Source organism: Opisthocomus hoazin, chromosome 23 (genome assembly GCF_030867145.1).
Source record: "Opisthocomus hoazin isolate bOpiHoa1 chromosome 23, bOpiHoa1.hap1, whole genome shotgun sequence".
NCBI classification, from domain to species: Eukaryota; Metazoa; Chordata; class Aves; order Opisthocomiformes; family Opisthocomidae; genus Opisthocomus; species Opisthocomus hoazin.
In genome coordinates, this window is record NC_134436.1 from 5,813,191 (window position 1) to 5,834,139 (window position 20,949).

At 42.9% G+C, this 20,949-nt stretch overlaps 1 protein-coding gene across 4 annotated transcripts in view; it reads left to right on the top strand.

Moving 5' to 3' along the window:
- The window catches only part of FBXW11 (F-box and WD repeat domain containing 11), a 78,465-nt gene that overhangs the window by 29,033 nt on the left and 28,483 nt on the right, over nt 1-20,949 (top strand). For all 4 annotated transcript variants that reach the window (XM_075442002.1, XM_075442004.1, XM_075442006.1 and 1 more), the window contains 2 exons: nt 10,782-10,844; nt 11,932-12,157. In XM_075442002.1, coding sequence (XP_075298117.1) covers nt 10,782-10,844; nt 11,932-12,157 — 289 coding nt within the window. The remainder of the gene's footprint in view (nt 1-10,781; nt 10,845-11,931; nt 12,158-20,949) is intronic.

The following is a 20,949-nucleotide window of genomic DNA, read 5'->3' on the forward strand; positions in this document are numbered from 1 at the left end:
TGTATTTTCTGCCTTGTTTACCCATGAATATAATGCAGAGAAAAATGTGTGACTTACAGCTTCTGTACGCAGCGTTGTGCAGGGTGAAGTGTAATTTGAATTTTGCCTTGCACCTTCCTCGGGGTGTCCAGACAGTGCGAACGCTTTTGGCAGCGATACTCCACGTGAGCTACTTTGCTTAGCGGAGGGGCAGGCAAGCTGGTGCGGGGTTTGGCGACGGGAGTGCTGATGTAGAAATGGGGTGGGGTGCATCAGTTAGCCCCAAAATGTCCTGGCTGCTGATGGGGTCCTGGAAGTCAGCTGCTGTTTCTCTGCTGAAATTCCTTGGTTAAAGCGGTTCTGATGGCTGTACTAATTTGAGCAGGGAAATGCAGCGTTCTAAAGAGTTTGTTTTCCTTCTGCGAGTTCTATAAATGAGGAGATGAGTGAATGTGAAGAGGTTTCTTTGCATCTCCTCTGGAAGGAGGAGAAGTTGGTATCTTGAGCCAGTATTTTCTCCTCAAGTTTTGCATTTGTGATGGTTTTTTTTTTTCCTATACGGGAAATAAAAGCTGAAGAGGCTCTTTACTAGGTATTGAAACAGTTTCTAAGGTAGTAAATACTACTTAATGCTTCCATTATACAAAAAAAAAATCTTGACATATCTAATCCTTATAACTGCCTAATAAAATCCAGTTGTTTAGGGTAGCTTTTGGAACAGTTGTAGATGCAAATGGTCTGAACAAATACGTAGCACGGGACAAGTGTCCGTGATGCAGTGGAAGCTCTGAGAACTGGTTGCATTTACTTCAGTAGTTTCAATGAGTTCGCTGTCTGGGTAACAGGTTTGAAGTTTCCCTTGAGTCCTAAATGTACAGAGGAAGTACTGTTTTACTTCGTGATGCATTAAGATTAGAACTGCAGATAGGTTCTACCTAAATAGGTTTATTTGGAAATTTAATTAGATGAACCATTAGCAATATTGTTAGTGCAAAAACAATAATAGCAATTGTAGCTGAGAACGTGAGGTAACTTCTCTTAATTAAAAAAAATAATATAAAGAAAATCAGTGCCTTGCTCCTGGTCTCTGTGTACTTTCCTACAGCCAGTTTGTCATAGCCGTGTTTCTGATGTTCCTGATACAAACATTTTACTGTTGGAATGATTATTTGCAGGCGGAGAGGATTTCTCTTCTGGGGTATTCGGACTCTAGAGTTGCGAAAGTTAATTCAGAAATATTTTAGGAAAGCGAATGCAACCATTTGCAGTGATACCAACGAGAAGCCGGATGACTGCTTTAATGTACTATTTCAGTATTGAGATTTTTCTGCTCTGGGCGAGAATGTGGATTGCTAATGTACTGCACACGTAGAGTATCTGCTAGGAAAGGCGAGTGACCATGCAGTGAAAGGCATGAACGGAGGCAGCTGAAAACAAGCAGCACTTGTAAGCTGAAGGTGTAATTAAACCTCCTGTTTGGCTGGGACAGGCTGCAGAGTCCAGCTGGTTAGAAAATAGAGCCAGTTTTCGTCCGAAGTAAAACATGATCAGTAAGCCTCAGGAGGAGCATTGCAATGAGACTTGGTGGCTGCCCCTTGCCACTGGATGCTCTTTCACAACATAAGATTTTTTTTTTTTTTTTTTTTTTTTTAGTTATTATTGTTGATTCAAATATTTTCAACGACCAGCTTGAGCCGAGCAGGCAGGCACTGTGGAAAATGTTACAGCAAGGCTTAATGTAGCCCCCAGACCTTGCCTAGCTGAATTTAAAACTGCATTTGCCATTTTAATTTTTTTTTAGTAAGCTGATTCTGCACGAAACTGGTACTTTCAGTTTTGAGGGGCAGGTGTAGAGAAAGTGATAAAAATATATATATGGGGCTCAACATATTTATATTCAGCAGTTTGCCTGATGTGCAAGTTTTGCAAGCGTTCGTGCTTCGGCACTCGGAATGGTGCAGGGATGAGTCATCAAATTGCTACAATTACACAATTGGCTCCTCATTGTCCTTGTAAATACCACGTATTAATATAGGATGGATACAGGCAGCGTTGGATTACTGACTCTTGACTCCAGACACCCAGAAAGTTAAATGAGAGTTAGGGTGTGCCTGAAACAGTTACGCAAGGAATAGGTCAGCCATGATCCCGCGGTCCCTGCTGAGGTAAGCCCGCCCCGAAGAAGTCATCAGCCATTACATTTACAAAAAAAAGCCCCAACCACGGAGAACTCGAATTTGCTGATGGATGAAAAGCACCCTCCCCATCTAATTTTAGAAACCGTATCTGCTGCTGGAAACACTGGATGTCTCTTGGGGTTGCAATAATTGTGGTTTTTTTCCTAGCGCTGTCTGTTTGCTGGGTGGAAATGTCACTGAAAATCTGGGAATAAACCTCGTAACACCAATGTAGTGTTAAAAGGCAGGCATTCTTTATTGCGACGTCGGATGCACGTTGGTGTTACGAGGTTTATTCCCGGATTTTCGGTGACAGAAATACTGGCATGCTTGAAATTACCTGGTAACTTGGACAGAAGTAGCACATTTTTTTTTTGTTTCTTATTATGTCCTAAATTAACTGCTAGTTTAATCAGTGAATAACTGTTTTTTTGTATGCTGATCTTCATGAGGATCTGTATTGCACTATTTCTGAAGTTCCAGAAGCCAGCGGGGTGATTTTGCTGTTAGGATACTTGCTTCATCAGCGGTTGGGCTTTGCAGGCTGGGATATGGAGTAACCAAAGGGTGGGTTCAGGCTGCAGATTGTGCATACGACTGCCTGTTAAAAGGATGTGGCATCACCGAGAGCTCTGTGGTGGAGTCGGAGCCCTTGCGTAGTGTTTCGTGGAATTGGATCAGCATAGTCACTCTGAACTGCTGATACTATTCATGTATAATTTCGTTATAAAACAAGTTGCATAGTTTAGTCATCTGTGGACACAGCCCACACTGATCTGACTTCTGAGATTAACTTAGTGTGAAGTCAGATACATTGAATATCAAGAGATTTGCTGATCTTCTGTAAACATGTAATGGTATATTAATTTTTAGAAACAAAGTTAAAATAGCTGTACTAATTGCCAGTTGTCAAAGCCTTAGTGAGTAAAGAAGATAACCTGTTTAGTACCTGCCTGCGTTCTTTCGAACCTGCCAGAATAACTGATCTGGAACATTTAGGTGAAGAATGACTCGAGATTTTCTTCCTCTGAGCAGAGACAGGAGCAGGCAGCTGTTGGGTTTTGGGGATTTACCGATCTGGACAAAACTTCCTTAAAAGTGGGCCCTTGAGGTGTCCAGCTGGGTATGTAAAGCATTAGGTATCTTTTTAAAACATCACATCTACAACTTGTGGTCAAAATATGGTGTTTGTGTTTAGAGACTTTAAACACAAAGTGGAGAACTGCCTGCTGGTGCTGAATTTACCCTGTCTCCCTGTGAACTTCTTGGTGGTTAGTCAGAGGCCAAATAAAAATGACGCCTTATTTTCAGTATGAGGGTTTTTTTCTAATTTTGCCTTCAGCTGTTGGATCTTGGTAGACTCTTTTAGTATTTCAAGTATATTTTTGGTTAAACTTCCAGTAATAACTACACTAAAATAAAACGTGGCAACTGGGAGAATAGCTAGCTAGGTAAGAAGTGAAGCGTATTGAGCTTAATTTGTGCAGGTCTCTAGTGCTTACATAAATAGTTTAGGCTGAAACAAGCAGTTACTAATACAGATGTCAAATATAGACATGTCCGTGGTCAGCAGAGTTAACTTTCAAGTTAGAATCATAGAGTATCTCAAGTTGGAAGGGATCCATAAGGATCATAGAGTCCAACTCCCTGCTTTTCGCGGGACTGCCTAAAACTACATCAAGTTTAACCTGATTAACCTTAGAGCTTTGTTTTCAAAGTGCTTTATAGTGACACTGGGCAGTGGATTGAGTTTGTCTACCATCAGATATTTTCAGAAACTTGTTATTTGGAAAATCATTTGGCCGTGGGCTCTATTTTCTACTTTTCGCAAGGGATTTTTTTTTTCCCCCCTGCATCAAGGTATGATTGTCTCACTGAATGGGGGAAGAAAAAAAAGCATGTTTTATCTTGTTACATCATGAATAGCGAAGTATTGTGAGGAAACACTTTCTCTTGGCAACGTGAGTGAGGTTAAACCTGTAGCTAGAGGTGTGTTGTTGCTGGTGCCGTCGTCTTTGTGAAGCCAAACAGCTTTCTTGCCCAGATTTGAGTAACTGTCCATACCGTTTTATGCTTACTGCATTGATATGGGAATCTTTTATGTTGTTCCTCTCCATTTAGCTATCGCTGTGCTTCTAAAGAGATTTTTGAAATTTCTTTGCAGTGGTGAGGATAAGCACACTTTGTCAGTGACCACCTATTTCTGACCTGGCATTTGGAACTACTGTGGTATTTCTGCGTTTCTTTGCGGACTGGTATATACAGATTTTGAGGGATGTGAGACGTTAAGGGATTTGGGCCTTGCTGTGAGAAGAGCTGGTTCACATCTTGTGCAGTTTAAGTTAGTGGTTCTCCAGCCTTGTTTAGTGTTTGTGCTCCAGTATATTTTTATTAGGAGTCTCTTGGTAGTTAAAAGAAGAATATCCCCTCCTCTCCCTGATCAAGTATCAAGAAGTTGTTAATAAACACAGTTTAACGGGTTCCTGGAGTAGAAAATAGTGACCATTACATCGTAAGGAGAGGCTTGCATTCATTTTGAAATACTTTGAACTGTTCAGGGTTTTCTGGCTATATTAAAAGCAGGAAGCCGTGAAGGACACATGCTCATTGCTTTTAGATGGTAAAGATGGTTACCCAGCTTTCGTCCTTACCGATGTGGTCCAGTTGTCACATAGGATAGTGGATTCCTCTTCTCCTCTGGGTGAATCCCTAATTAATACCTTCAGCAGTCCTTGTGCTGGCCGAGCGGGTTTCGGGAGGCAATTTGGCTATGCAGAGCTCAAGCTTAATCTGCTGTGTTTGATTTCAAGATAGCCAAGTATGTATTATTTATTTTTTTCTCGTTTCTTCTGCTTCTCTAAAGTCAGCTGTAGATGTGATTTGCAAAAGGAGATCGGAGCCTGTTTAGCTGAATCGTTTTGATTGGTTTTGCTTATTTTGTAATTTTAACTGAAATTTCCTGGTATCTTTTCCAGTGCATGGGAATTTTCTCAAAAATCAGATTTTTAAAAGATTTAGCTTGATCTTTAACTCAGGTCGGAATTACAGGGGTAGTCTCAAGGGTAGTGGGAAATAGAAGTTCTTGTTTTCTATCTCTTTCCCTTTCGTTATAGCTGAAAATATGCTTGAAGACTGCTATTCCTTTTTTCAAGGTAAACCAGCTCTTGTCGAGTTTTGTCCACCCATCCTTTGTATCCTGTGAATCCATTCTTTGCTAGGGAAGTTTTCTCCCTGAAGAAACGTAGCAATGTTGTCTGCCTTGCTAGGTACTGCTGCTGCTACTTGTGTGTCTTGTCCCTGTTCCCAGGGTTACTGCTGTCACTTCTGTAACTGCTCTCTCGATACTGGGACTAAAACTGGGTTAAAGAACAAAGCTGCACCAAGCTGTTTCTCCTCGAAGTCAGTTAAGTGACTAAAGGCCACTCCTAAGTCCTGAAGCACGGTGCACACCTAAGCATTACCTGCCTGTAGCTAGCACGCATCTGGTAGCAATCTGGTTAGCCTGTACCGGTTTGATAGAGTTCTGCTGGAAGAGAGGCAGCTTTTTTTCATGTTTCTCATGGATGAGATGAGCCTTGCACGTGGAGTGCCATTGATCTACAGAAAAACCTAGGTGCTTTTGCACCTAGTTCCATGCAGTCATACGTATGTGGAACTACTATGTCTGAGATGCCAGTTTTAGTTGCTACCAGGTGTCTAAGGATCTTAATTGGAACTGTGATATATGAAGTTTTGTAATACCTACAAAATCTTTTGCCTTTGGGGGATCATTCATGGTTGTTTTTGTTTTGGAAGCATTTCATAGTCTCCGAAGGAAATGAGCTTTATGTAATTACACTGCTTGTCAGTACCTCTTTCTGCACGAGTGTCTTGTGAACCTGTTTGCCATGTTCATCTGCATCTCATAGAACTCCCAAAGATTTGAGGTATTGTGGAACAGAAAGACTAAAGAAGGCTGAAGTTACTGCCGAACTAGGTGAGGAACACGGGATGCAAGTCTCCAGGAAACAAGCTTTTGAAAGTCTACAGCTTGTAGAGCAATTTTTGTAGATTTTACTGCCATTGCTAGTTTTACCATTAGTGAAAATACAGAGGCTTTCTTCAGTGTAACTTTTTTCAGTTGGATTATAACAGCTATAAGGCAACGGAACACATCTATGCTTAGACCCAGTGTTGTCGCTTCGCTGTTGCTGCCATTCCCAGTTAGGGGATGGAGAGCGCTTATCCCAGGCGGGCTAATTAAGGAAAGACAGCTGGTTGGAAATATCATTCTACTTTTGCAAGAGCTGTGAGCAACTTAACAAGAATTTCTGGAAAAAAGGAACTTATAAATGGGATTAATTGGCAATATTTAGCAGCTACGCTTCCGCTGTGAGAAGCTGCTAGGCTCTTGTGGTTGTGGGAGTAAAAAATCGAGCGTGTTCTTTCAGAGTGCGCAAGCGGAGGTCAGTATTGTAGGCGCTCAAGGCCTTGCTGGAGTAACTGAACTCACCGTTTGCACTAGGTGAGTGTTCTGTTCAGCAGCAGGGCAATGGAGTGGAGTCTGTGGTAAATGCACTTTCAGGCTGCTTGGGAAAATTGCGGAGGCGGCTGGCACAGTAGCTTTATGTAGAGGGTGGGTGGGGTAAACAGCAAGGTGCAGGCTGAGAGAAGGGAACAGCGCGATGAAGGGAAGAGTTGGACTTGTAGATGCCTGTCGTCCTTCTTGCACAAGAGTTCGAGGCCTTCCCGAGCACGGACTAGTGACACCAGCTGTTAGGAATTTTGACATTCTTCCTTTGCCAAGTGCTGTGGATGTACAGGGCAGATTAGAGTTGTCTAATTGCTGTTTCCAGACAACAGGGCAGCATCCACCCCATCATCTTTTAGTCTTCAGTTAGTAGGCTTAAGTGCTCTAGAGACACACGTCTGTGTACAGTGTGTAAAGTCCATGGAGTTAGGATGTAGGTGATCTGGGGAATAACCCCAAAGAGTCACTGTTTGAGAGGAGTAGAGAGGATTTATTAGGAATAGAAGCTATAATAGGGAAAACAAGCTGTATATCTGGGAGCAGAAAGAAGCCTCAAGCTCTAAAATACAGTAAGAAAATGTGGAATGAGTTTAGGATGGGAAATGAGAAAAAGCAAGAAACATTGTAGTAGATGCCATTAAATTAACACAGCTACCTGCTTCCCAATTAAATACATAAATACAATGCTAAATTTCCAGCCTAAAAGTCAGTCCGTGTAGTCTGCCTCCACATTCATGGCCCAGGTGTTGAGAGGTCATGGAGATCTCTCAGGAGCACCACTGCGTGTGCCGGGTTGCCTATTTGTGGAGCTAAGACACTGTCCTCTTAGCCAAGATGTGCTCTGATGCTCCGAAGGAGGAGGAGCAAGTGGAGAGGGGCAGGAGAAATGCAGTTGTCCTGCTTCTCCCTTGCATCAGTGGACATTCCAAGGATGCAGCATCTCCTTAAAGTCCGCTACACAGTTTTCTTTACCTGGGCAGCAGCAGAGGCGCAGTAGAACTCAGTAGGTGCACACTGAAGACAAAAACTTGCTCTGCAGTCAGTAGCCTACTGTGGAAGTCTGTCATCATTCTGGTGAAGTTTGTGTTCTTGCACCCTTTGTGTTATAGTGCTGCTCTGCTCTAGTTTTATTCGTGTCGTGGCTGACCCTGGCTGCACAGCGGGTGCCCCCCAAAGCCATTCTATCACTCCCCTCCTCAGCTGGGCAGGGGAGAGAAAATACGATGAAAGGGAATGGGGGTTGTGGTCAGTTCATCACACGCTGTCTCTGCCACTCCGTCCTCCTTACTCTCCGCCCCTGCTCCAGCGTGGGTCCTTCCCATGGGGTACAGCCCCTCAGCCACAAACTGCTCCAGCGTGGGTCCTTGCCACGGGCTGCAGCTCTTCAGGAACAGGCTGCTCCAGCGTGGGTCCCCCACAGAGTCACAAGCCCTTGCCAGCAAACCTGCTCCAGCGTGGGCTCCTCTCTCCACGGGTCCACAGGTCCTGGCAGGAGCCTGCTCCAGCATGGGCTCCCCACGGGGTCACAGTCTGCTTCGGGCATCCCCCTGCTCTGGCGTGGGGTCCTCCCTGTGCTGTTGGTAGGGATCTGCTGCCTCGTGGGCCTGCATGGCTGCAAGGACAGCCTGCCTCACCACGGTCTGCTCCACGGGCTGCAGGGAACCTCTGCTCCGGGGCCGGGAGCACCTCCTGCCCTCCTTCTGTACTGACCTTGGGGTCTGCAGAGCTGCTCCTCTCACACATTCTTGCTCCTCTCTCCCGCTGCAGTTTCTTTTTCCTGCTTAAATATGTTATCCCAGAGATGCTGCCGCCATCACTGATGGGCTCGGCCTTGGCCAGCAGTGGGTCCAGCCTGCAGCCAGCTGGCATTGGCATGGTCAGACATGGAGGAAGCTTCTAGCAGCTTCTCAGAGAAGCCACCCCTGTAGCCCCCCTGTGCTACCAAAACCTGACCACACAAGCCCAATACCCTGGAGTGAAACGATGTAGCATGTAGGAGACCATTCTCAACCTACAGCCCAGGGAGTTAGCAATGATCTCCAAGACATTTCCCAATAAAGGAGCAGAAGAAAGCAATGGCAGGGTCTTCCTGTGAACTGTTGAAGGATGGTTAGGTTGGGGCTAAATTGCTGTAATGTGGGATTTCTGCTGAATGTGCTGACCCCAGCCATCCATGTTTGATATTCTCAATGAGAGTTTCCGTTCCTTGCTCTTAGCTCAGAGGATCAGTGCATGTATTTATCCTTCAGCTACAAAAGGGGATGAGATGTTCCTCACTCATTTAAGCAAGTAGTAATTGAAAACACTGTCAACAATGTATAATCAGTGTAAAGAGTATTTCTATGCATTCAGATTTAAAATAAAATTATAAAAAGCCTGGTGCACTTCCCTGGAGTAATGTTTGCTGGTGGGGCCGTTTGGGTAGCAGTGGAGACTACACCTGATCTGTGCTCCCTCTTGTGGCACCGTGCGTTGGGAGAGCATCATCGCACATGGCTTGCACATCAGCAGTAGTGCTGGTTATGAACACTGTGTGGTTATTCTTAACTGGAGTGGCCCTCAAGAGACTACAATTTTGAAAACGTGGAAAGTGTGGTTTACTTTTCCACTGGTACTCTTCTATATATGTCCAGAAACACTAAAATATATGTGTCTGTGGAGTCACATCAAACCTTTACTGCCTTTGTCCGTTCCTGGATTCTTCACTAGCCATCTCCTGGGCTTCTGTTTGTCATTGTTATGCGTGTTGCAGCCAGATAGACTGGAGTTTTCCCATCACCCAGTGGACATAGTTTTCATAATGTAATCTTTTGTTTGTGTGTTGCTTGTGTTTTCATACCTAACTGCAAGGCAGAAAAAAGTTCAAGGTGAACTTCAGACAAAGCGCTGTAGTCAGGCAGTGGAGGAAGGCTTGCCTGTAGGGGCAATACTGTGAATTTTTCAAGCTTTCTGGTTTTGGTGCAGCGCATCCCTATGCAAGAAAGAGGAGGAGATGAAGTGGTGAATGCTTTTGAGGTGGAGTTGTGTTTTGAATGGGGGTTGGATGTAGCAGTTCAGGGGTTAATCCATAATCTGTGATGGCAAGAGTAAAGGAATTGTGTGGCTTATTCCATCATGTGTTTTACTTGAATGCGTTGTTCCTCTTTCTGCTGAGACAGCTGATAGAGGGGAAGAAGGCTGAAGCAAATACAATGTTTTAAGACGCTCATTTTTTCATGGTAGCCCTCCAACAGTTAGCCAGTGTCTCCTAGACATGAATAACGGGGAGGACAGGGTTGGTGGGAAGCTAAATGAGCAGTAATTGCTTAGATGTGGGATACCAACGAGTAGGTAGAAATTGATGGTCGCTGTGGTGTGGGCAGTGAAAGGGAGCAGATAATTAAAAAACAAAAAGGGAAGAAAGGAGTGAAAGATTTTGAAGAACTGAGGTAATCTCTGAAAGAAACATTTGCAGCTGAGTGTTTATAGAAGTTCTTGCATCTCTTTCTCGAATGAAAGGGAAGAAAGAAAACAGTAGGGAGGAGCTGTTGTGTGGGGAGAGGACTGTGATTAAGTCAGGGTGAAGAAAGATGGTGACTGCCAAGGGTTAGAGGACACAGACTGTGGCAGTGAATTACAGAGACGTTCTGCAGAGAACGGTCCCTCCTCCTTGTGGTAAGATAGAGCTGGAAAAAAAATTCATATTCTGTTGCATGTCAGTAGTGTATGGTGATTTTTTTTTTTTTTTTTTTTTGTCAACTAGACATATGCAATTTAACTTTGGCAGAAAGTGCTAGTTGATTACTTTGACGGGTTTAATTACTTTGACTTGAGTAGGACGACAGTGAATTTATTTCCCAGTGAGAAAAGCGTTGAAAGGCTGCTTGAAAACCTGTCACAGGAAATTGAAGAGGGGTTGGGGAGTTATCTTTACAGTAAATGGAATTGATAAACATGTCAGTTAAAAGAGGAATATATTTATAATACCGAGGTTTTGTGGCCAGAAATCTTTGATAATTCCATTTACTGGGAAAACGAATTTTATCTGTTCAATTGATTTGCTTTTTTGTAATGCTTGTAGAGCAAGGAATTGTCATAGAATAAAAATTTGAATTCAGATTTCTTTTCTTTCCTAGAACACGTCAGTAATGGAGGATCAGAATGAAGATGAGTCTCCAAAGAAAAATACCCTATGGCAGGTAAGATTAACATTCGCATAGAAAGAGTTGGCATGGTATATTATGTTCCTGCTTTGAAGAAACTTCCGAATCTTAGGTCTGCATAATCATCCTTCTATGTAGTTGACTGTATCATCCTAAAATTAGCTCAGCCTTCAAGTGAAGGACGATGTCAGTGAATAATACTTGAGAAATTACTAGATCTTCTCAGATTTTGTCATTTTTGCTGACCTTGAAAGGACAATTCTGCATCAAAGGATACTTGGGAATGCAGTTCAACCTTTCTGAGCATGTGACTGTCGTTTAAAAGGAAAAATTCTACACCCTTACATGGCAAGGAGTTGCAGCCAATTTGCTGTGAAGGAGTTTGGGAATATTTCAGAGAGCCCAGTGGCCCTCTTGGTCTCCTGAAGGGCTCTCAGAAGAGCTTGGCACCAGTCTTTGGTTCTATTTACTAACTAGCAGCAAGTCCTGGAGTGTTCTTCTTGCAGCATCCTTGTTTGTAGCTAAAGCTCCCGGGATTTTAATGGTGTTTTTATGTGAATGTCCCAAATACTGACATGAGTTGGTTTTCAAGAACAAAATAAGGCCTTGACATTGTGAAATTATCAGCTTTCATTTATGGACAAGCAGTTCAACACTGACATGAGGGTCTGGAATTTTTGATTAGTAAGGTATTAATACCCAACTTTGGTATGTCTCTAAATGTGTAGTATTTTAACTGTTGGAACCCATGTCCATCGTGTGGAGGCAGACTGCAGCTTGCCTCTACTGCGCACTGCAATGTGCAGCAGAAACCACTGGTTTAATCTGGAAAAGTTTGTTCCAAGAAGAGTGCAGTTCCCTGCTGTTGAAGTGGTAAGAGGTGTAAGGAAATCGAAGTCTTTCAGTGTAAGAAGTAACTTAGTTATGAGCAAGGTCCTGTCATCTTTATCTATGAAAGATAAAATTTGTATGGCGTAACTCATAGCTTTAAGAAAGTGTTTTAAAATATAATTCTGTTGATTATTTCTTTGCATCTTTTCACGTTTTCTTCTTCAGGAGTTCTTGTGAGGCTGTTCTGATTCTTGTTTATATTTAAATACTGCTATTCCTTTTCTAAAAACAGATAAGTAATGGAACTTCATCTGTGATTGTCTCGAGAAAAAGACCATCGGAAGGAAACTACGAAAAGGAAAAAGACTTGTGTATTAAATATTTTGACCAGTGGTCTGAATCAGATCAAGTCGAATTTGTGGAACACCTTATTTCACGAATGTGTCACTATCAGCATGGACATATTAACTCTTACTTGAAGCCCATGTTACAGCGGGACTTCATCACTGCATTACCAGGTAAATTAATGTTTATTTTACAAGAGGTGCATTTACAAATACTTTTTTTCTTTAGTACTTTGAGTGTCTGCAAAGTTTTTGGAACATCCTCCAGATTTAGATTGTCTTGTATAGATGAAGTGATGTTTCCTAGTCAAAAGCCATGCAGGAGGGTAGCTGAAGTCATTCCCTTCTGTGATTAATTGAATTGGCCACTGGATGCCAGTGTTGTTCCACGTAAAAGTAGTTGTAAGTAACATATGTTGAAGAATGGTTTGTGTTTAAATTGGGACGGAGTTGTCGCAGGTGTATCTCTGCAAAGCTCTGGTCTGAATTCCTTTTTCATACAGACCCCATAGGTGTAGGAAACACTACAGAGGTGTTTTCATTTGTGAAGTCTTTTTTACGTGTCTGTTTTGTTCCAAGTTGCACGAATCTTAAATGAAAAGCTGCCTTCTTAGATGAGTGGATCTAGTTTGTGTGGTCTTGTTGCTGACTCAAGAGCAAAAGCACTTGTGGATTTTTATTGTATAGTCCAGCCATGATTCTTTCCTGCAGTTGCTCAGAACCCCTTCTGCCACCGATCAGTGAAAACCTGTATCAGTAGTTCAGATATGAAATCTGTTCTTACACTTGCTGTATGCATTTCTTGGAAAAAACACAGAGCAGTAATAACTAGGTATATAGAATCTTTAGCTTTCAATCTCCTGGTAAGTTGTATATATTTTTCCATGAAGTTCTGGAAGGAATTGTATTGCTGGACTTTTGCTGCTGGGGAGAATGATTAATTTGATTCTTTAGAACGTAAATGTGTGGACATTGTTTCCAGAGTGAGAAAAAAGCATGAAGTAAGTGGTCAGAATGTTCTGGTTGCCACTGGCAGTGTAATAGCACAGATTCACACCTGCAGTGAGTGAGTCCTCTGTGGATGTTATCCCAAGAATTCCAAGACGTGACAGTGAGTGCTGAGGGCAGATGAGGAGGTGATACGAATCGTAAGGGGATTGGAAACCGGTAATTTTCTGAGCACAGGGACCACTGAAGTAAAGTTCCCTTAAAGGCTGGTTGCATTACAAGCTCTGAAGCTTTTGTAGCTGTTGGTGTGCTTAGGTGCTCTCGCGTGCATGGACTTTCCCGGTGTCTGGGACAGTGTTACGGGTTTGCATAGCAAAGTTTTGGTAGTGGGGGGGCTATAGGGATGGCTTCTCTGAGAAGCTGCTGGAAGCTTCCCCCATGTCTGATAAAGCCAGTGGTAGCTGGCTCTGAGACAGACCCGCTGCTGGCCAAGACCAAGCCAGTCAGCGACGGTGGTAGTGCCTCTGTGATAATAATGTATTTAAGAAAGGAAGAAAAAAAACAACTCTGGGCGAGACAGCAGTTAGAGAGGAGTGAGACTATGTGAGAGAAACAACTCTGCAGACATGAAGGTCAGTGGAGAAAGAGGGGGGAGGAGGTGCCCGAAAAGTTGGAGTAGAGAGCCTTCCCTTGCAGCTCGTGATGAAGACCATGGTGAGGCACGGTTCCCCTGCAATCCGTGGAGGTCCACGGTGGAGCAGATCTCCACCTGCAGCCTGTGGAAGGGACCCCACACCAGAGCAGGGGGATACCCGAAGCAGGCTGTGACCCCGTGGGGAGCCCGCGCTGGAGCAGGCTCCTGCCAGGACCTGTGGACCCATGGAGAGAGGAGCCCACGCCGGAGCAGGTTTGCTGGCAGGGCTTGTGACCCCATGGGGGACCCACGCTGGAGCAGCCTGTTCCTGAAGGACTGCACTCCATGGGAAGGACTCACGCTGGGGCAGTTTGTGAAGAGCTGCAGCTCGTGGGAAGGACTCACGTTGGAGAAGTGTGTGGAGAACTGCCTCCCGTGAGAGGAACCTTCATGCTGGAGCAGCGGCAGAGTGTGAGGAGTCTTCCCCCTGAGGGACAAGGAGCAACAGAGCCAACGTGTGATGAACTGACCGTAACCCCCATTCCCCGTCCCCCTGCACCGCTCGGGGGGAGGAGGGAGAGAAACGGGAGTGAAGCTGAGCCCAGGAAGAAGAGAGGGGTGGGGAGAAGGTGTTTTAAGATCTGGATGTATTTCTCACTATCCTGCTCTGATTTGATTGGTGATGAATTAAACTCCCTTTTCTCCCCAAGTTCAGTCTGTTTTGTCTGTGACAGTAATTAGTGAGTGATCTCTCCCTGTCCTTGTCTCGGCCCTTGAGCCTTTCATCATATCTCCTCTCCCCTGTCCAGTTGAGGAGGGGCAGTGATAGAGCGGTTTTGGTGGGCACCTGGCATTTATCCAGGCCAAGCCAAAACAGACAGGATGCTGCTTGCGTGTTGTGGGTTTCTGATCTCTGCAGTGCTGTGACATTTTCACAAAACCTGGAGGAATTCAACTTTTGGAGGCGATGCAGGGGATTTTTGGCTCATCTGTCAAGTATGACTGAAATGAACTTCTTAGTAGTTGGAGGGGGATGAAGAACGTGCGGTAGGACACAGGAAGTGATACGGGATCTCATGTGTGCTCTGTTTTCTTAAAAAACAGGCTTAAAAATGTGAAAGAGGGCTATGAAAGGGAGAAATGTCCTTTTGCCCCACAGCTCAGTTTCATGGAAGTTATTTTATGGAAGACTTCACTTGTCTGGCCACACATACAAAGAAGTGCTCCTCATTTTGACTGGAGAGCTGTCTCCTTTAGCTAGTGTGGATGTTTATTCCAGATTGCTTTCAAAATATTGAATTTTGATTTCTCTAGGGAGTATCTGGAATTAACTAATATATAAAATGCAATAGGCATTCATGGTCATCCTATGCAAGTATAAGCTTCAGTTATAATTTTATTTTGTTTGCTTTTATTTTATACCTCAGGGCTGATACCATGGAGATACAAAGTTCTTTCATATTATGTGTTTATTCTTAAGAAATTTTTGGGAGCTGCATCAGCTGACACTTATTTACACCACATTTGTATATATATTTACAACTTCTGTTGCTTTTGAAGATGTAAATACTTGTAACGGTTCCCATACTCAGCCTTTCTTAGAGGTAATGTGGTGCTTGAAGAACTTCCGTATAAATTTACCCAAGAACTTCATCTGAGTTGATTGAAATCAATCCTGTGTTGGACTAACATCACATTAAAAGATAACAGTAAAGTACTAACTTTTAAAAGATAGTTTCACTTGTCTTAAAGAAGTAAAACTCCTTTCTTTTAAATGGAAACAGTTTTTGATTGCTATCGTCCATACTGATTTTACACCTGTGAGAATGCAGGAAAAATGGAAAAAGTTTGTTGTATCTGGCTTCCCTTCACTTCAGTGGAAAAACCTGATAATTCTGGTGTGCTTTTCTGTAAGTGGTGGCAGAATGTTTAGTCTGCAGCGCCTGTTCTTACACGTTGAGCTGTGGTTGGGCTCTTTCCTTTACTGCAGATCACCGTTGTGGGCGTATGAGTAGCTGTGTCAGCTGTAGCTGCGTGGCGTGTAGTTGTACCAGCGGCTGCGAGTGCGGTGATCAAGTGGCTCAGAAGCCGAGACTCATTCTTTTTCCACATCTGCCAGTGTTGTTTCCTCTGGCATGTGAAAAACAACTCTCAAAAGACAGCGGTTTGTAGTGGACAGCATAATTGCAAGAATAACTTCTGTTGCCCCTGTGCTTTTGATTGTGTTAATTATCTTTAAGATGTTAATCGTAATACTCCTCGCATGGTCTCATCCAACTTGTGCCCTTTCCTTAAACGAATTAGAACTTTGACTTGTGAGCACTACCTTGTCACCCTCGATTAGGAAAGAAAGTCCCTTCCGTATTTTTGTGTGTTAAAACTGTAAGAGAACTGTATGCTGTGTCAGGCAAGTCAAACCCTGCCAGGCTTCTTCGGAAATTTGTTTCTAAAATAATAAAAGCCTGTGCAGTTGCGTGATCTAAGTGACTGTTTCATATCTAGTGTTAGTCAGTTTTACAGAGTTGACATCCCACATTTGGGTTTCATTTTCATACTAAATGATATTTACACGTTGAGCTTTGCAATCCCAATGGATTTTAATTGTTTTAATTTATTATTGAAATTCAACCAAACCTTTGTCTGGTACCTATAATCAACAACAGCTGTATTTTTTCACCATTTTCTATAAAACTGCAAAAGCGCTTGTAGAGGCAGAAGAGTTGGGAGTAATGATTTTCTTTGAAAAGTGTACTAATAAATGCTGGATGCATTTTACTAGATAAAATTGTTAGGTTTTAGTGCCTGTTTCAGAAATTGTTTATAAAAATAAATGCTTAGTGTCTTTTAATGTAAAATAGGTATAAGCAGCTATTTCAGGCCTCAGTATGTCTTAAACTTAGTCCTACATGTTGTCTGAAATAATTATAGTGGGCCTGTCTAAGTATCTGTGCTTTGGACCTGTTCCTGCTATGTTAATTAGGGTAAATATTTCACTAGTTGTCTATTTTTAATGTGAACAATTTAAATCCGTGCACTTCTGCAAGCAGTAAAAATCTAAAGAACCGGCTTGATTGCAAAGCATTTGTGCTCAGCGTGCAGCTCTCAAGGCTCTCCGTGTTCCTGGAAGACAAGATTGCTGTGTTTTAACATCAGAAAATGCTGGAGTTTCTGACTTCTTAAAAATCTGTTTTTAACCGTGACCGCGTTATACAGAATTGTGAAAATTACGCATCTTAGTAAATAGCTTTTACCTAGTAATTCGCAGTTGATCCTTAAAACTCAGTGACCTACTGGCTGTGTAATGAACAGGGCGTGTGTGTTGGAAGCGTACAGTCCCAGGCTGACATACCTGCATGTGTACGTTGTCGCTGTTGTGGAGATAAGCTCATTGCAGTCCGCTGTCGCCGATATTGAAAACCTTGGGTTAGTTCAGTGAAACATGAAGGAGCATTTGGTACTAGGATTACACCACAAGCAAGCGTCTGAAAAACCCTTGGGTTGGTGAAGTGAATAAAAACAAGCTGGGCACTTGTTGCTTGGTTTTTGTCCTTCCAAGCACTTAGTCTGGTAGTTCTGTAAAACATCCTGCTGCAGGTAGCAGACAAGCCTGTATCTTCTCGAGAACATTTCCAGCTTGTAGAAAACAAAAGTCATCTTAGGAAGGAAGATTATCCTCGTACTTTGCATTTGTTTGGGGAGTTATTCTCCCTAGGAACTTCGTTCTAGCCCTGTCTCTAAATGCTTGGTGTGTATGTTAGAATGAAATGATTTTTTTAATAACTTGGATTTTGAGAAGGACCTGTGTCTTAGCCTGATACTTCCGAGTTCTGCACGTGCCACAGAAAGGCACCAAACGCATTGTAATGCCCAGTCCCGTTTGCGCTCTGGAGCCTAGTCCCTGTCGCACCGTTCCCAAAAGTGGCGGAGAGGCTTTGGTTGGGGGTGCTGGCGCCAGCTCTCCAGTGGCGTGGTGAGGTTTGTCTTTGTTCTTGCCTGAGGAAATGGCAATAATGAAGTCACGGTGCCTTAGCGGGGTTTGCCAGCTCTTCGCTTCTGCTTCAGATCACGCTTCTGACAGTGGGAAGTGGCAGCATTGGTCTCTCCAAGAAAGGCTTAGCTTTTGGACGCACTGGTGGTGGTGCCTTGGTCATTCAGGTTGTATTTCCAGACTTGAAGCGTGAGAGGTGGCTTTGGATCCACATTTTCACGACTGGTTTTCAGAGGATTGTTGCTGCTCTTCTGAATGCTGCTGTTTGAAAGACGGAACAATTGCAAAATGCTCCTGCTCTGTCATGTATCATTTTTCTTAATCAGTTCTGTGCAATTATATTTAATCTAGATAACTGTCTTTTTGAAACACAGTATTTCAAAAGGAAAATAAAACTCAGAGCATTTGAATGGAAGTTGATGAATACACATACTGTATTACTTGGACATCATGTTCATTTCTGAATAGAAAATCATAAAACCACGGACTTAACAATCCTGTGCTTACGTTGTGCTTAAAGGTGTGAGGAGGATAGAAAGCAAGCCCCGGTGTGTGCTGTCTACCGTCCTGACGACATCCAAGTACTTTTTTTTTTTATGGTGTCAAAGTTATAATCTAAATCAAATTCTTCTGAAACTACTTAAATGACAGGTATCTTCTTACTTGCACAAGGGATTTAAAACACAACATATGGATTTCTAATAACGGAACATGCTGTGTGCTGCGTGTGAAACTCCTGAAGTGTTTGTAGTTGATTCAGAAACACTTGCCTGCTATTGAAAAGTGAGTGATGCGGTAGTGCTAACTCTGAACGGCCTTGCAAAGTCCACTCGCAAGCTGATCGGTTCAGTGTCTTCTGAAAGGTGATACAGGAATGCCAGAATAAGGGGGAAAACCCCGAAAACCCACCCACAAAACCCCACAGAACCATGCATTTGTTGAGTTCAAAAAATGCTTTGCAGTGCAGCCTTTTTGCTAGGCTGGTTGTTGGTAACTGTACAGCTCCTCGGAGTTCTCATCTCTCTTTCGGGGCAGGAGAAGTATTTAGTTTGTTGCCAGGAGATGGCAGTAACTGATAAAATTTTAAAATACTATTTTGTGCATGAACATAGTTTGAACATCTTCTGTTTGTCTGTTTATTTCTCCCTTGGGAATTGTTCATTTCACATCTGACAAGTTCATGATCTTTACATTTCAAAAATTGCTCAAAACCATAAGCAAGGTGTTAGTAATGTGTTCCAGTGCCAGCGTGGCTACCTTGTCCCATAACCTTTCTGTAAGTTTATGGTTGAAAGAAGTGCAGAGTTAGGGTTTGCTTAAACACTTCTAGTCAAGTAGTATGAAGTTTCCCCCTTCTAAGGAGGGTAGTATACATGTGATATGGTTGTTTTATGAAATTATGCCAATTAGGCAGAATTATACTTCTTGACTTTGGGATGAGAAAAGCATCCAGTAGATGGGTATCTGTTCGGCACGGATCCTGCCGTCCCGTCATGACGACTGCTAGAGATAAATAGCGGTGGTTTGACCAAAAATGTGCCTGTGAAGGTCAGCTGTTCCTTTGGCTGTACGGCCAGTTTATTTGATGAACTTTGTGTCGTTCATTTGCTCGTTCACCTGCAATCTTTCAGGTGTAGGAATAAAGAATTTTACACCTTAAAAGTGCAGACATTAAAAGATTTGTCTGTTGGCAGCGTGTCTTGTGCTACTGGCTTGTTTGGAACCCAGAGATAGCTGGAGCATGTTTTTCTTCTAACAAGGAGGAATTAAGGTCATCTGAAAAGGTTAGTTTGATGTGTGCCTTTGCTCTTCTGCCACAGCACTGGTGATTAAAAATGCCTTTCCCATGGAAAAGGCAGGACAGCATCCTTGTATCTCTGGGAGAGCTGGAAGCCAGAAGTCGCTGCTCTTGCCATTCTGCCACGTGGTACAGAAGTACTGTTGGCATTGGAGGGTCTGCATCTCTTTTTAATAATTTCTGGGTCCTCTGGTTTAACTGTAACCTTTGGTGTTTACTCTTCGTTTCTTCTAACTTCTTCCAAACTCTGCAATCATTCATTTTTATATTTAGTTAGTAAGCTTGAAACGTAGTAGCCTGATACTGGTTGAGCTGAATTATGATTTCTGTAATTTCTTAGCTCTACAGTCTCTTAGTACCTATTGGTTTGACTAAATATCCCTGCGTGAGGTGAATATTAATACACCGTTAGCCCTGAACTGTGGTACCCATGCTGGGAGGGTAGTGAGCATGCTAGCTTGGTGCCCTGGAGGGGGAGAGAAGGGGGATCTAAGCTCAGACGTGGTATAATGGCTATTGCAAGAAAAATGGTGCAGTGAAATGGGAGCCTGAAATACCTTTTAGACAGGAACCTCAGTGTGCTGCCCTGCTAATACAGGGCTTGCAATTATGGTGGTTAATTGCCTTATCCTGTGCATTGTTTGCTTTGGGAACTGCAATGCTGCATGTGGAAAATTATTCCTCTTCAAAATGTAATGTGTGGTGTGCTGGGAAAGTATGGGAGGGACTGTGTTGTATGATTGCAGCGTTAGAGAAGTACAAGACAGTCACTTGCGCTGTGTAGGTTGAGCTTACATTGTTGAACACAACCGTTTTGTACTGAAGTCTGAAGTAACTGTTAGATCTCTGTCCGCTAAAACACAACATGTGCCCTGTGGATCACCCCTGTAACCTTCGAAAGCAGAGAAATGCTTGCTCAGCAGACTCATTTGTTTGCTTTGTTTTTATCTAGCTGTGTCCTCCACTTTGCACAAAGAATTAGCTTGTCTTCCTGCTACCCAAGAATTCACGGTTTTAAACTAACTCTTGAAAATGACCTTACAATGATTATATTTTCCAGAAAAACCTTGAGAACTGTTTCAAATCACAGAACATCACAGCAAGATAAATACATCCAAAGTAAACAGTATATAGAATCTCAAAGCTGATATTTACTAGAGAGTTAGGGATGCAGCAGACTGGAAGACCACTTTTACAATGTATTTAAATGCCCTGATGTTTTCTGCAAACCGCTGGTGTAGGAGATGGCGCAGCTTAAAGCTGCTCTGAGGCGTGGTATTGCTAGGAGAGGACTTGCTGCTTTGGAAGTGGTTAGATTGGAGATCCACCCGTTGTCTGGACCTTGTTACGTTTCAGTTATTTCAATCTGATATTATGACTGGTGTTGAAAAATTTGTATAAACCCACTTTACATTGTAGGAGCTTTCACTATTTTTTAAAGCCTTTTTACAGTTCTCTAAATTAAGTAGAAGAAACATCAAATGCTCTTCAGCTACATGCGTTGGATTCTCTTTGCTGTTGCTGTTCATTTTTATGAAGGCCATGCCAAATTTAGCATGCAGTGGAGGACTATATGAACACACTTTCTTAATTCTTAA